Below are 13,335 nucleotides of genomic sequence, written 5' to 3' on the forward strand. Positions count from 1 at the left end.
CCCCCAACCTCAGCAGGCTCTGGGTGCCAACCCCAACGTGCCCTGGGTGCCAGCTTCAGTGCCACGGAGGGCACCCAGCTGCCCATTTTGGGGGGGGGGGTTGGAGGGTGGGGGTCACCCCGCGTCTCTGCCACCCCCCCCGCTGTAACCCAAGCCCGGGGGCAGAAATGCTTTGCCCCCCGAGGGGCTGCAGGCTCAGCCCAGGGGATTTGGGGCCGGATGGTAGTGGGGGGGGGGGGGGGGGGGGGCACCGGATGGGCCAGGCAGGACCCCCCCTGCCCCCCCCCTGCAGCTCAGCCCCGCGCCCCCAGGCACAGATCCTGCCCGCGGGGCACAGCCCAGAGGGTCCCAAGCTCTGTCCTCTTTATTGCCAGCCGCGGGGGGGGCCGGGGGGGGTCTTAGGTCTTCTTCTGCTTGCGACCTGGGGGCAAGGGGAAAGGGGGGGGGGAGGGGTGTGAGGGGGTGGGGGGTGTCGGGGGGTGGGGGTCAGGGGTGGGGAGGTTGGGGGTTGGGATGTCGAGGGTGAGGCTGGCAGAGAATGGGGGTTGGGGGTGTGGGGGGGTAGGGGTCAGGGAGTGGGGGTTTGGGGGGGTTGGGATGTCGGGAGTGGGGGTGTCAGGCAATGGGGGTGGGGGTGTCGGGGGTGGGGGTGTCAGGCAATGGGGGGTGGGGGTGTCGGGAGTGGGGGTGTCAGGCAATGGGGGTGGGGGTGTCGGGAGTGGGGGTGTCAGGCAATGGGGGGTGGGGGTGTCGGGGGTGGGGGTCAGGGAGTGGGAGTTGAGGGTGTGGGGGTTGGGCAGTCAGGGGTAGGGAGTGGGGGTTGAGGGTGTGGGGGGCTGGGGGTGTCAGGGGTGTTGGGGAGTGGGAGTTAAGGGTGTCCGGGGGGGGTCGAGGGTGTCGGAGGTTGGATGGTCAGGGGTGGGGGTGTCGGGGGTGGGAGCGTCAGGGGGTGCGGGTGTCGGGGGGTGTCGGGGGGGTGCCTGGGTGGGGGTGTCGGGGAGCAGCTGGTGGAGGTGGGGGGTGTCAGAGGTGGGGGTGTCTGGGAGTGGCCGGTGGGGGTCAGGGGGTGTCGGGGAGCGGCCGGCGGGGGTTGGGGGGTGTCAGGGGTGGGGGTGTCGTGGAGCATCTGGTGGGGGTCGGGGGGGGGGCGGGGCTGGGGGTGTGTGGGAGCGGCCGGCGGGGGTCGGGGGGTGTCAGGGGTGGGGGTGTCGTGGAGTGGCCGGTGGGGGTCGGGGGGGGTCGGGGGTGGGGGTGTCGGGGAGCGGCCGGTGGGGGTCGGGGCTGGGGGTGTCGGGGAGCAGCTGGTGGGGGTCGGGAGGTGTCGGGGCTGGGGGTGTCGGGGAGCAGCCGGCGGGGGTCGGGGGGTGTCGGGGCTGGGGGTGTCTGGGAGTGGCCGGTGGGGGTCGGGGGTGGGGGTGTCGGGGAGCAGCTGGTGGGGGTCGGGGGGTGTCAGGGGTGGGGGTGTCGGGAAGCAGCTGGTGGGGGTCGGGAGGTGTCGGGGCTGGGGATGTCGGGGAGCAGCCGGCGGGGATCGGGGGGTGCCGGGGCTGGGGGTGTGTGGGAGCGGCCGGCGGGGGTCGGGGGGTGCCGGTGGCCGCGGGGGGGGCACTCACGGCGCTCGTTGTTGTTGGTGATGGCGATGGCAGCTCGGGCGCGGGGTCCCTGCTGCGTGAAGTGGTAGCCGAAGCGCACCACGGAGGGACACTGCTCCAGCATCGAGGCCATCTCCATCTCCACCGAGTCCCCCAGGCGCTGGCACTGCAGGGGCAGGGCGGCAAGAGGGCACTGCTGGCAACCTCCCCCCGCCCCCAGCGTCCCCCCCAACCCCTGCCCTGGGTGCCAGTCCCGACCTGGTTGTCCACTTTGAGCTCGCTCAGGCTGCTGTTGTGGTGCATGGCTCTGATGATGCCCATCATGCCCACGCTGGTGATGAAGTTGGACTCGATGTTGAGGCTCTCCAGGGTCTTGTTCTCCATCAGCATCTCGGCCACGGCCTGGGTGGCATCTCAGGCTGTCACCTAGGCTGGCATCCCCTAGGCTGGCACACTCCCCATGCCACCCCCCAAACTCTGGCACATCGATGCCATGGGCAGGGGTGGGTATGGCAGCAGCACCTGGGCTTGTTGGTGCCCAGGATGGTGCCAGCAGTAAGGGACTGCCCCTTCTCTGCCTTGGCTCCGTGGGCACTGGTGGGTATGGCAGCAGCACCTGGGCTTGTTGGTGCCCAGGATGGTGCCAGCAGTAAGGGACTGCCCCTTCTCTGCCTTGGCTCCATGGGCACTGGTGGGTATGGCAGCAGCACCTGGGCTTGCTGGTGCCCAGGATGGTGCCAGCAGTAGGGTACTGCCCCTTCTCTGCCTTGGCTCCGTGGGCACTGGTGGGAATGGCAGCAGCACCTGGGCTTGCTGGTGCCCAGGATGGTGCCAGCAGTAAGGGACTGCCCCTTCTCTGCCTTGGCTCCATGGGCACTGGTGGGTATGGCAGCAGCACCTGGGCTTGCTGGTGCCCAGGATGGTGCCAGCACCTGGGCTTGTTGGTGCCCAGGATGGTGCCAGCAGTAAGGGACTGCCCCTTCTCTGCCTTGGCTCTGTGGGCACTGGTGGGTATGGCAGCAGCACCTGGGCTTGCTGGTGCCCAGGATGGTGCCAGCAGTAGGGTACTGCCCCTTTTCTGCCTTGGCTCCATGGGCACTGGTGGGTATGGCAGCAGCACCTGGGCTTGCTGGTGCCCAGGATGGTGCCAGCACCTGGGCTTGCTGGTGCCCAGGATGCTGCCAGCAGTAGGGTACTGCCCCTTCTCGGCCCCGGGGGCGTGGGGCACAGGGTGGCATCACTCACAGCGGCCACGGGGTCGTTGCTGCGGGTGGCCACCAGGCTGAGCCGCCGCACGTGGGTGTTGCTCTTCATGGCCTCGCAGATTGCCTTCAGCGTGGGGATGGGAATGTCCTGCGGGGGAGGGGAAGGGGACTGGCACCGAGGGCACGGGGGCAGCCCCGAGGGCACGGGAGGGTCGCCGAGGGCGTGCAAGGGGCACCGAGAGGAGGTGGGATGGCACCCGAGGGACTCAGATGCCACCAGCTGAGGATCGGTGCCCTGGGGCCACGCTGGGATGGGGACAAACAACCCAAGGATGCCCCCAAGGCAGGGAGCAACCCCGCGGGGATGTGCCAGGGTGAGGGGACCCAGACCTGTGGGGGGCACACCACAATGAGCCTCATCACCCTGGCACCACCTGGGCACAGGTTGGCACAGGGACCAACCCCTCTCTGCTGGCTCAGCCCCCCCCCCCCCCAGCATGGGCACCTGCAGCCGCAGAGGAGGAGCTGCAGGACGGGAGAGTGCCTGAGGCTGAGCCCAGCGGCGCGGGCAGGAGGTCGGTTGGCACCGCGGGGCTGGCACGGTGCCAGCCTCCCCCTCACCTTGATGTTGTTGAGGTTGACCTCCTGCAGAGCCTCATCGTTGGCCTGGATCCTCTGCAGCGTCTCCCCCACGTCCGTGGGGTTCGGGGGTTCGTCTGGCACCGGCTTGTAGCTGTCAGGCTTCACCACGCCTGGGGGGGCACAGGTGGGCACCCCCAGGGGCAGCGTGCGGCCGGGCACAGGGGCACCGCCAGGGGCAGAGCTATGCGCCCGAGGGCACCGCCCGGGGGAGCCCAGCAGGGTCCTGCCCTCCACATCTCCCCTCCCCCCCCCCCACCCCCCGGGCAGCTCCCTGCTGGGGGTGTCAGCCTGTGCCACCCTGCCCTGTGCCCCCCTGCCCTGTGCCCCCCTGCCCCGTGCCCCCCTGCCCTGTGCCCCCCTGCCCCGTGCCCCCCTGCCCCGTGCCCCCCTGCCCCGTGCCCCCCTGCACTGTGCCACCCTGCCCCGTGCCACCCTGCCCCGTGCCCCCCTGCCCCGTGCCCCCCTGCCCTGTGCCACCCTGCCCCGTGCCACCCTGCCCCGTGCCCCCCTGCCCCGTGCCCCCCTGCCCTGTGCCACCCTGCCCTGTGCCCCCCTGCCCCGTGCCCCCCTGCCCTGTGCCACCCTGCCCTGTGCCCCCCTGCCCCGTGCCCCCCTGCCCTGTGCCACCCTGCCCCGTGCCCCCCTGCCCGTGCCCCCCTGCCCTGTGCCACCCTGCCCCGTGCCCCCCTGCCCCGTGCCCCCCTGCCCCGTGCCCCCCTGCCCTGTGCCACCATGCCCTGTGCCCCCCTGCCCCGTGCCCCCCTGCCCCGTGCCCCCCTGCCCTGTGCCCCCCTGCCCTGTGCCACCCTGCCCCGTGCCCCCCTGCCCCGTGCCCCCCTGCCCTGTGCCCCCCTGCCCCGTGCCCCCCTGCCCCGTGCCCCCCTGCCCCGTGCCCCCCTGCCCGTGCCCAGGTCACTCACTGTTGATGCCCTCGGTGTTGGAGATGGTGCCACTGCAGATGGCATCGTAGTACTGCTTGTTGCTCATCAGGGTGTACATGCCCAGGATGGCTGCGGGGGGGGGGGGAGGGGGGTGTGAGGGTGGCACCGGTGCCACAGGAGCCCCCTCGGTCCCTTCCTGGCCCCTCCAGGGCATGGTGGTGCCAGGGGGTGAGGTGCCAGGCCTGGCTGGGGTCCTGGCACACAGCTGGTGTGACGTGGGGCTGGGGGGAGTGCAGCACAGCCTGGGCTTGGCAGAGGTGAACCCACTCAGGGTGGCACTGCCCTCGGGCAAGGAGACTGGGGTGCCACAGGGCTGCTCCGTGCCAGGCTGGGGGGGGCACACAGGTGCCCTGTGCCGGGCTGGGGAGCACACAAGTGCCCTGTGCCAGGCTGGGGGGGCACATAGGTGCCCTATGCCAGGCTGGGGGCACACAGGTGCCCTATGCCAGGCTGGGGAGCACACAGGTGCCCTGTGCCAGGCTGTAGTGGCACACAAGTGCCCTGTGCCAGGCTGGGGAGCACACAGGTGCCTGTGCCAGGCTGTGGTGCCACATGGCTGCCCTGTGCCAGACTGTAGTGGCACACAGGTGCCTGTGCCAGGCTGTGGCGGCACACAGGTGCCCTATGCCAGGCTGGGGGCACACACAGGTACCCTATGCCAGGCTGGGGGGCACACAGGTGCCCTATGCCAGCCTGGGGGGGCACACAGGTGCCTGGTGCCAGGCTGGGAGGCACACAGGTGCCCCGTGCCAGGCTGGGGGGCACACAGGTGCCCATGCCAGACTGTAGTGGCACACAGGTGCCTGGTGCCAGGCTGGGGGGGCACATGGCTGCCCCGTGCCAGGCTGGGGGGCACACAGGTGCCCGTGGCAGACTGTAGTGACACACAGGTGCCCCGTGCCAGGCTGGGGGGGCACACCGGTACCCTATGCCAGGCTGTGGTGGCACACAGGTGCCCTATGCCAGGCTGGGGGCGCACACAGGTGCCTGGTGCCAGGCTGTGGTGCCACATGGCTGCCCCGTGCCAGGCTGTGGTGGCACACAGGTGCCCTATGCCAGGCTGGGGGCGCACACAGGTGCCTAGTGCCAGGCTGTGGTGCCACATGGCTGCCCTGTGCCAGACTGTAGTGGCACACAGGTGCCTGTGCCAGGCTGTGGCGGCACACAGGTGCCCTATGCCAGGCTGGGGGGGCACATGGCTGCCCCGCGCTAGGCTGTGGGGGCACACAGGTGCCCTATGCCAGCCTGGGGGGGCACACAGGTGCCTGGTGCCAGGTTGGGAGGCACACAGGTGCCCATGCCAGACTGTAGTGGCACACAGGTGCCTGGTGCCAGGTTGGGAGGCACACAGGTGCCCGTGCCAGACTGTAGTGGCACACAGGTGCCTGGTGCCAGGCTGGGGGGGCACATGGCTGCCCCGTGCCAGGCTGTGGGGCACACAGGTGCTCGGTGCCAGGCTGGGGGTGCACACAGGTGCCCCGTGGCAGACTGCAGTGGCACACAGGTGCCCGGTGCCAGACTGTAGTGGCACACAGGTGCCCTGTGCCAGGCTGGGGAGCACACAGGTGCCCCGTGCCAGACTGTAGTGGCACACAGGTGCCTGGTGCCAGGCTGGGGAGCACACAGGTGCCCCATGCCAGGCTGGGGGGCACACAGGTGCCCGTGGCAGACCCACCTGCGATGTCACACATCTCAGCCTCGGTGGCATTGGCCAAGGCCTCCTCCAGCTCAGGCTCCAGAGTGATCTGCTCCTCCCGGGGCACCTCCCTCGTGGGCGGCTTGGGCACAAAAGGCTTCCCTGGGCATGGGCACAGAGGGCACAGGTCATGGCCTGCCCATCCATGCCCCGGCTGGGTGACACCGGGCACGGTGCCCTGGGTACCAGCAGAGCCCAGGGCTGAGTGTCCCTGTGCTGGGGGTGTGGTGGTGCCATGCTGGAGGGGTGGCATTGCCAGGGGGATGGCATTGCCAGGGGGTGGCCACACAAGGGGGTGGCATTGTCAGGGGGATGGCATTGCCAGGGGGTGGCCACATAAGGGGCAACACTGCCAGGGGCTGGCAGCGCTGGAGGTAGCAGTGCCAGGGGTAGATGTATCAGGGGTGGCATTGCCAGGGGGTGGCAGTGCTGGAGGTAGCAGTGCCAGGGGTAGATATATCAGGGGTGGCATTGCCAGGGGGTGGCATATCAGGGGTGGCATTGTAGGGGGTGGCTACACAGGGGGTGGCACTGACAGGTGGTGGCTGTGCTGGAGGTAGCAGTGCCAGGGGTGGCTGTGTCAGGGGTGGCATTGCCAGGGGGTGGCTGTGCTGGATGTGGCATTAGCAGGGGTGGCTGTGTCAGGGCTGGCATTGCCGGGGGTGGCATTGCAGGGGGTGGCATTGCCAGAGGTGGCTGTGTCAGGGGTGGCATTGCAGGGGGTGGCATTGCCAGGGGGTGGCATTGCAGGGGGTGGCATTGCAGGGGGTGGCATTGCCAGGGGTGGCATTGCCAGGGGTGGCTGTGTCAGGGGTGGCATTGCAGGGGGTGGCATTGCAGGGGGTGGCATTGCCAGGGGTGGCTGTGTCAGGGGTGGCATTGCAGGGGGTGGCATTGCAGGGGGTGGCATTGCAGGGGGGTGGCATTGCCAGGGGTGGCTGTGTCAGGGGTGGCATTGCAGGGGGTGGCCAGCCGGAGGGGAGTGGCATTGCCAAGGGGTGGCCGCGCTGGAGGCAGCACTGCCAGGGGTGGCACTGCCAAGAGGCAGCTGCGCCGCGGGTGACATTGCCAGGGGGTGGCCATCTGGGGGGGGGTGACATTGCCAGGGGGTGGCCATACCCGGGGCTGGCATCGACCCAGCTCGCCCGGGACACCTGAGCCGCCGGCGGGGCTGGGGCTGCGGGAGCTAAATATACCCAAGAGCTGGGGGGCCCCTGGCACCCTGCTCCCTGCCACCCCCCCTGGCACCCTGCTCCCTGCCACCACTCCCCTGGCACCCTGCTCCCTGCCACCACTCCCCTGGCACCCTGCTCCCTGCCACCCCCCCTGGCACCCTGCTCCCTGCCACCACCCCCCTGGCACCCTGCTCCCTGCCACCCCCCCTGGCACCCTGCTCCCCGCCACCATCCCCCTGGCACCCTGCTCCCTGCCACCATCCCCCTGGCACCCTGCTCCCTGCCACCATCCCCCTGGCACCCTGCTCCCTGCCACCATCCCCCTGGCACCCTGCTCCCTGCCACCCCCCCCGGCACCCTGCTCCCTGCCACCATCCCCCTGGCACCCTGCTCCCTGCCACCCCCCCTGGCACCCTGCTCCCTGCCACCATCCCCCTGGCACCCTGCTCCCTGCCACCCCCCCCCGGCACCCTGCTCCCTGCCACCATCCCCCTGGCACCCTGCTCCCTGCCACCCCCCCGGCACCCTGCTCCCTGCCACCATCCCCCTGGCACCCTGCTCCCCACCACCATTCCCCTCATGCTCCCCTGGCACCCTGCTCCCTGCCACCATCCCCTCATGCTCCCCTGGCACCCTGCTCCCTGCCACCACCCCCCCGGCACCCTGCTCCCTGCCACCATCCCCCTGGCACCCTGCTCCCTGCCACCATCCCCCTGGCACCCTGCTCCCTGCTTCCATCCCCTTCATGCTCCCCTGGCACCCTGCTCCCTGCCACCACCCCCCCGGCACCCTTCTCCCTGCCACCATCCCCCTGGCACCCTGCTCCCCACCACCATCCCCCTCATGCTCCCCTGGCACCCTGCTCCCTGCCACCACCCCCCTGGCACCCTTCTCCCTGCCACCACCCCCCTCATGCTCCCCTGGCACCCTGCTCCCTGCTTCCATCCCCCTGGCACCCTGCTCCCTGCCACCATCCCCTTGCACCCTTCTCCCTGCCACCATCCCCCTGGCACCCTGCTCCCTGCCACCACCCCCCTGGCACCCTGCTCCCTGCCACCACCCGCCTCATGCTCCCCTGGCACCCTGCTCCCTGCCACCATCCCCCTGGCACCCAACTCCCTGCCACCATCCCCCTGGCACCCTGCTCCCTGCCACCACCCCCCCGGCACCCTGCTCCCTGCTTCCATCCCCCTGACACCCTTCTCCCTTCCACCATCCCCCTGGCACCCTGCTCACTGCCACCATCCCCCTGGCACCCTGCTCACTGCCACCATCCCCCTGACACCCTGCTCTCTGCCACCAGCCCCCAGGCACCCTGCTCCCTACCACCACCCCCCCTGGCACCCTGCTCCTCGCCACCATCCCCCTGGCACCCTTCTCCCTTCCACCACTCCCCTCATGCTCCCCTGGCACCCTGCTCCCTGCCACCACCCCCCTGGCACCCTGCTCCCCACCACCACCCCCCTGGCACCCTGCTCCCTGCCACCTCCCCCTCCTCGTGCCCCCCTGGCACCCTGCTCCCTGCCACCATCCTCCTGTCACCCTTCTCCCTGCCACCATCCCCCTGGCACCCTGCTCCCTGCTACCATCCCCCTGGCACCCTGCTCCTCTGGCACCCTGCTCCCTGCTACCATCCCCCTGGCACCCTGCTCCTCTGGCACCCTGCTCCCTGCCACCTCCCCCTGGCACCCTGCTCCCTGGCACCCTGCTCCCTGCTACCATCCCCCTGGCACCCTGCTCCTCTGGCACCCTGCTCCCTGCCACCATCCCCCTGGCACCCTGCTCCCTTCTACCATCCCCCTGGCACCCTGCTCCTCTGGCACCCTGCTCCCTGCCACCATCCCCCTGGCACCCTGCTCCCTGGCACCCTTCTCCCTGCCACCACCACCCCCCTGGCACCCTGCTCCCCGCCACCCCCCCCTCCCCGTGCCCGCCTGGCACCTCTCTTCTCGCCGGTGAAGGGCACCAGGTCGTGGCGCTCGGCCGCCTCCAGCGCCTGCCTCTCCAGGTGCCGCCGCAGGCGCTCCCTGTCCAGCGGCCCCGTGGGGCTCTTCTGCGTCTGCTCCCTCTGCCGCAGCCCCGCGGGCAGCAGCACGTTCTGGGGGGGCACCCAGGCTGGCACCCACCCGTCCGGCAGCCCAGCTCACCTCGGGGGCACGGGGCACCCCTGGGGGCACCTCCTCACCTCTCCTTTACCCCTTGCGGCACCTCGGGGGGCACCCACTCACCCCTCCTTTACCCCCTGGGGCACCCCTGGGGGCACCTCCTCACCCCTCCTTTACCCCCTGGGGCACCCCTGGGGGCACCCCCTCACCTCCTTTACCCCCTGGGGCACCCCTGGGGGCACCTCCTCACCCCTCCTTTACCCCTTCTGGCACCTCCTCACCCCCTCTACCCCTTCTGGCACCCCTGGGGGCACTCCCTCACCCCCTTTACCCCATGTGGCACCACAGGGGGCACCTCCTCACCCCCTGTGGCACCCAGGGGGGCACCTCCTCACCCCCTTTACCCCATGTAGCACCCAGGGGGGCACCCCCTCACCCCTCCTTTACCCCTTCTGGCACCCCCTCACCCCCTTTACCCCATGTAGCACCCAGGGGGGCACCTCCTCACCCCCTTTACCCCCTGTGGCACCCCTTGTGGCACCCCCACACCCCCTTTACCCTATGTGCCACCCCGGGGGGCACCCCCTCACCCCCTTTACCCCTTCTGGCACCACAGGGGGCACTCCCTCACCCCTCCTTTACCCCTTGTGGCACCTCGGGGGGCACCTCCTCACCCCCTCTACCCCTTGTGGCACCTCGGGCAGAGGCTGATGGTGGAGCTGTGCCCGGGGGGGGGGGTGCGGGGGTGGCACCGTCCAGCAGCGGCGCTCACCTCGGGGTCCATCTCTGCCAGCTCCAGGTCGAGCTGTGCCAACTCCTCCGGCGACAGCTCCTGCAGGATCCTGTCCTCGTCGATGTCTTTGTACTTCTCCAGCTCCTGCCGGTAGCAGCTCATGGTGGGGGCTGGGGGGGGGCACAGGGGGGGGCACAGGGGGGGGGCACAGGGGGTGAGGAGATGCCCTCTGGCGTGAGGTGACCTCCCTGTGCCACCGGCGGCTCCGGGGCCACGTCGTGGTGAGCCTCTCTGTGCCATGGTGCCCACACTCTACACCATGGTGCCCCCACTCTGCCCTCTGGTGACCCCCCCTGTGCCATGGTGACCCCCCCTTGTGCCATGGTGACCCCCCCCCGTGCCATGGTGCCCCACTCTGCACCGTGGTGTCCCCACTCCACCCTGTGGTGCCCCCCCCCTGTGCCATGGTGACCCCCCCCATGCCATGGTGCCCCCACTCTGAACCGTGGTGTCCCCACTCCACCCTGTGGTGCCCCCCCCCGTGCCATGGTGACCTCACCCTGCACCGTGGTGACCCCCCCCGTGCCATGGCCCCCCCACTCTACCCTGTGCTGCCCCCCCCCGTGCCATGGTGCCCCCACTCCACCCTGTGGTGCCCCCCCCTGTGCCATGGTGCCCCCACTCTGCACCGTGGTGCCCCCACTCTACCCTGTGGTGACCCCCCCCACGCCATAGTGAACTCACCCTGCACCATGGTGCCCCCCCCGTGCCATGGTGCCCCCACTCCACCCTGTGGTGACCCCCCCTGTGCCATGGTGCCCCCACTCTGCACCGTGGTGCCCCCCCCCGTGCCATGGTGCCCCCACTCTACACCACGGTGCCCCCACACTACCCTGTGGTGACCCCCCCCCCGTGCCACGGTGCCCCCACTCCATGCCATGCTGCTCCCTCTCCCAGGTCCCGGCCTTTGTGCCACAGGGTGGCACTGGGTGCCCACAGGTCGTGTTTGGGCTGGGGGCACCCCAGGGTGGGGGCACCCCAGGCCCTGCTCTCCCCCCAGGGCTGCCCAAGCTCAGGACTTTGCTTCCCTGCCCCCCCCCAGCCCCCAGCCCCCCACTGCCTGGAGGCCAAACCCCACCTCAGGCCCCCCCCAGCCCCACTTTGACCCCAGCCCCCCCCCCCCTCCCCGCTGGGGTGCCACGAAGTGCCCTGGCACCAGGGTCAGGCCCCCCCCCCGATGGAACCAGGTTGGCATTTGTCCCCCACCTCCTGAGCCCCCAGGGCTGGGAGGAGACCCCCCCCAAACCTCCCACCCCCCGAGGAGACCCCCCCCCAACCTCCCACCCCCCCCCCCCCGCCCCCCCAGAAGGAACCAAACACCCTTGGGGGGGGGGCTGCGGGCTGGGGCTGACCCTTCGCAGGGCACCTGGCAGCACCCAGCCAGCCTGGCACGGGGGGGGGGGGCACACACACACCCCCCCCCAGCTGGCACCCAGCGCTTGAGGACCCCTCCCCCCGACCCTTGGCACCATCCCCAGGCCCGGGGGTCCTACCTGGCTGGGGGCTCGGGGGGGCGGTGGAGCTGTGCCTGGGTGCTGTGCCCGGTGCTGTGCCCGGTGCCGTGCCCGGTGCTGTGCCAGGGGCTCCGGCGGCGCAGGGCATGAGATCAGCGATTTATTCTGCGAGCCGGCGGCGGGGAGGGGCAGGATCGCATAACCCAGGCGCTATCAGCGCTGCCAGCCCCGGGCGGCGCCACCCCGCAGCCCTGGCACCCCCGGGGGGCACCCTCTGTGCCCCCTCTGCCCCTCCGGGGGTAAGCTGCGGCCGCAGGGAGAGGCTGAACCCAAAGCTCCTGCAGGGCTTTGAGACCCCCAAAGCCTCCTCCCTGCCCCCCAGGGGTTACTGAGCCCCTGCCCGCCCCAACCAGCTGCACCCCAGTACCCCTGGCACCCCGGGGGGCACCCTCTGTGCCCCCTCTGCCCCTCCGGGGGTAAGCTGTGGCCGCAGGGAGAGGCTGAACCCAAAGCTCCTGCAGGGCTTTGACACCCCCAAAGCATCCTCCCTGCCCCCCAGGGGTTACTGAGCCCCTGCCAGCTGTAGCACCCCCTGGCACCCCGGGGGGCACCCTCTGTGCCCCCTCTGCCTCTCCTGGGGTAAGCTGGCACCGCAGGGAGAGGCTGAACCCAAAGCTCCTGCAGGGCTTTGAGACCCCCAAAGCCTCCTCCCTGCCCCCCAGGGGTTACTGAGCCACTGCCAGCTGCACCCCAGCACCCCTGGAACCCTGGGGAGCACAGCCTGGCACCCCCGGGGGGCACCCTCTGTGCCCCCTCTGCCTCTCCTGGGGTAAGCTGGCACCGTAGGGAGAGGCTGAACCTAAAGGTCCTGCAGGGCTTTGAGACCCCCAAAGCCTCCTCCCTGCCCCCCAGGGGTTACTGAGCCCCTGCCAGCCCCAAACAGCTGCACCTCAGCACCCCTGGCACCCCGGGGGGGACAGCCTGGCACTCTGGGGGCACCCTCTGTGCCCCCTCTGCCCCTGCCTGGGGTAAGCTGGCACCGCAGGGAGAGGCTGAACCCAAAGCTCCTGCCCTGCCCTGGGTCCCCCCCAAACCTCCTCCCTGCTCCCCGAGCCTTATCGAGCCCTGCCAGCCCTGACTGGCACCACCCCAGCACCCCTTGTGGCACCAGGGGGGCACCTCCTCACCCCCTTTACCCCTTCTGGCACCACAGGGGGCACCTCCTCACCCCTCCTTTACCCCTTCTGGCACCCCGGGGGGCACCTCCTCACCCCCTTTACCCCTTCTGGCACCCCAGGGGGCATCTCCTCACCCCCTTTACCCCATGTGGCACCCCGGGGGGCATCTCCTCACCCCCTTTACCCCTTGTGGCACCTCGGGGGGCATCTCCTCACCCCCTTTACCTCTTGTGGCACCTCGGGGGGCACCTCCTCACCCCCTTTACCCCCTGTGGCACCCCGGGGGGCACCTCCTCACCCCCTTTACCCCCTGTGGCACCCCGGGGGGCACCTCCTGTGGCACCCCGGGGGGGGGCTGATGGTGGAGCTGTGCTCTGGGTCCCCCAAACCCTCCCCCCCTGCTCCCCAGGGCTGTTTCCTGCCCCTTCACCCCCAGGCTGACTCTGCCCCCTGTGTGTGCCACCTGCCCAGGGGGTGCCAGCTGCAGGGGCTCTGGGGGATGCCCTCCCCACAGCCTCCTCCCCTCCCCCACAGCCATCCTGGGGGGCAGCAGG

At 70.8% G+C, this 13,335-nt stretch overlaps 1 protein-coding gene across 2 annotated transcripts; it reads right to left on the reverse strand.

Moving 5' to 3' along the window:
- Positions 1–341: 341 nt before the first annotated feature.
- TMOD4 (tropomodulin 4) lies at positions 342–11,795 on the reverse strand. 2 transcript variants are annotated; one of them, XM_064141200.1, is made up of 10 exons: positions 11,643–11,795; positions 10,129–10,233; positions 9,193–9,366; positions 6,056–6,178; positions 4,360–4,449; positions 3,419–3,549; positions 2,838–2,945; positions 1,851–1,994; positions 1,614–1,758; positions 342–421 (listed from the first exon to the last, which is right to left on the reverse strand). In XM_064141200.1, the coding sequence occupies exons 1-10, from the start codon at positions 11,749–11,751 to the stop codon at positions 399–401; spliced, it is 1,152 nt and encodes a 383-aa protein (XP_063997270.1). In that variant the 5' UTR covers positions 11,752–11,795; the 3' UTR covers positions 342–398. The 2 variants fall into 2 exon arrangements, with proteins under 2 accessions (XP_063997270.1, XP_063997269.1); XM_064141199.1 differs by having other exon boundaries at positions 9,193–9,349; positions 10,129–10,259; positions 11,643–11,791.
- Positions 11,796–13,335: the final 1,540 nt, after the last annotated feature.

Source organism: Pogoniulus pusillus, unplaced genomic scaffold (assembly GCF_015220805.1).
Source record: "Pogoniulus pusillus isolate bPogPus1 unplaced genomic scaffold, bPogPus1.pri scaffold_174_arrow_ctg1, whole genome shotgun sequence".
In the NCBI taxonomy this organism is placed as follows: domain Eukaryota; kingdom Metazoa; phylum Chordata; class Aves; order Piciformes; family Lybiidae; genus Pogoniulus; species Pogoniulus pusillus.

Coding starts and splice junctions, on each gene's coding strand:
- TMOD4 (XM_064141199.1), bottom strand. CDS start 11,751: ATGCCCTGCGCCGCCGGAGCCCCTGGCACAGCACCGGGCACGGCACCG. Junction 6,179..9,192: donor CTTCACCGGCGAGAAGAGAG/GTGCCAGGCGGG, acceptor GCCCATGCCCAG/GGAAGCCTTTTGTGCCCAAG. Junction 1,759..1,850: donor AGCTCAAAGTGGACAACCAG/GTCGGGACTGGC, acceptor CTGCCCCTGCAG/TGCCAGCGCCTGGGGGACTC.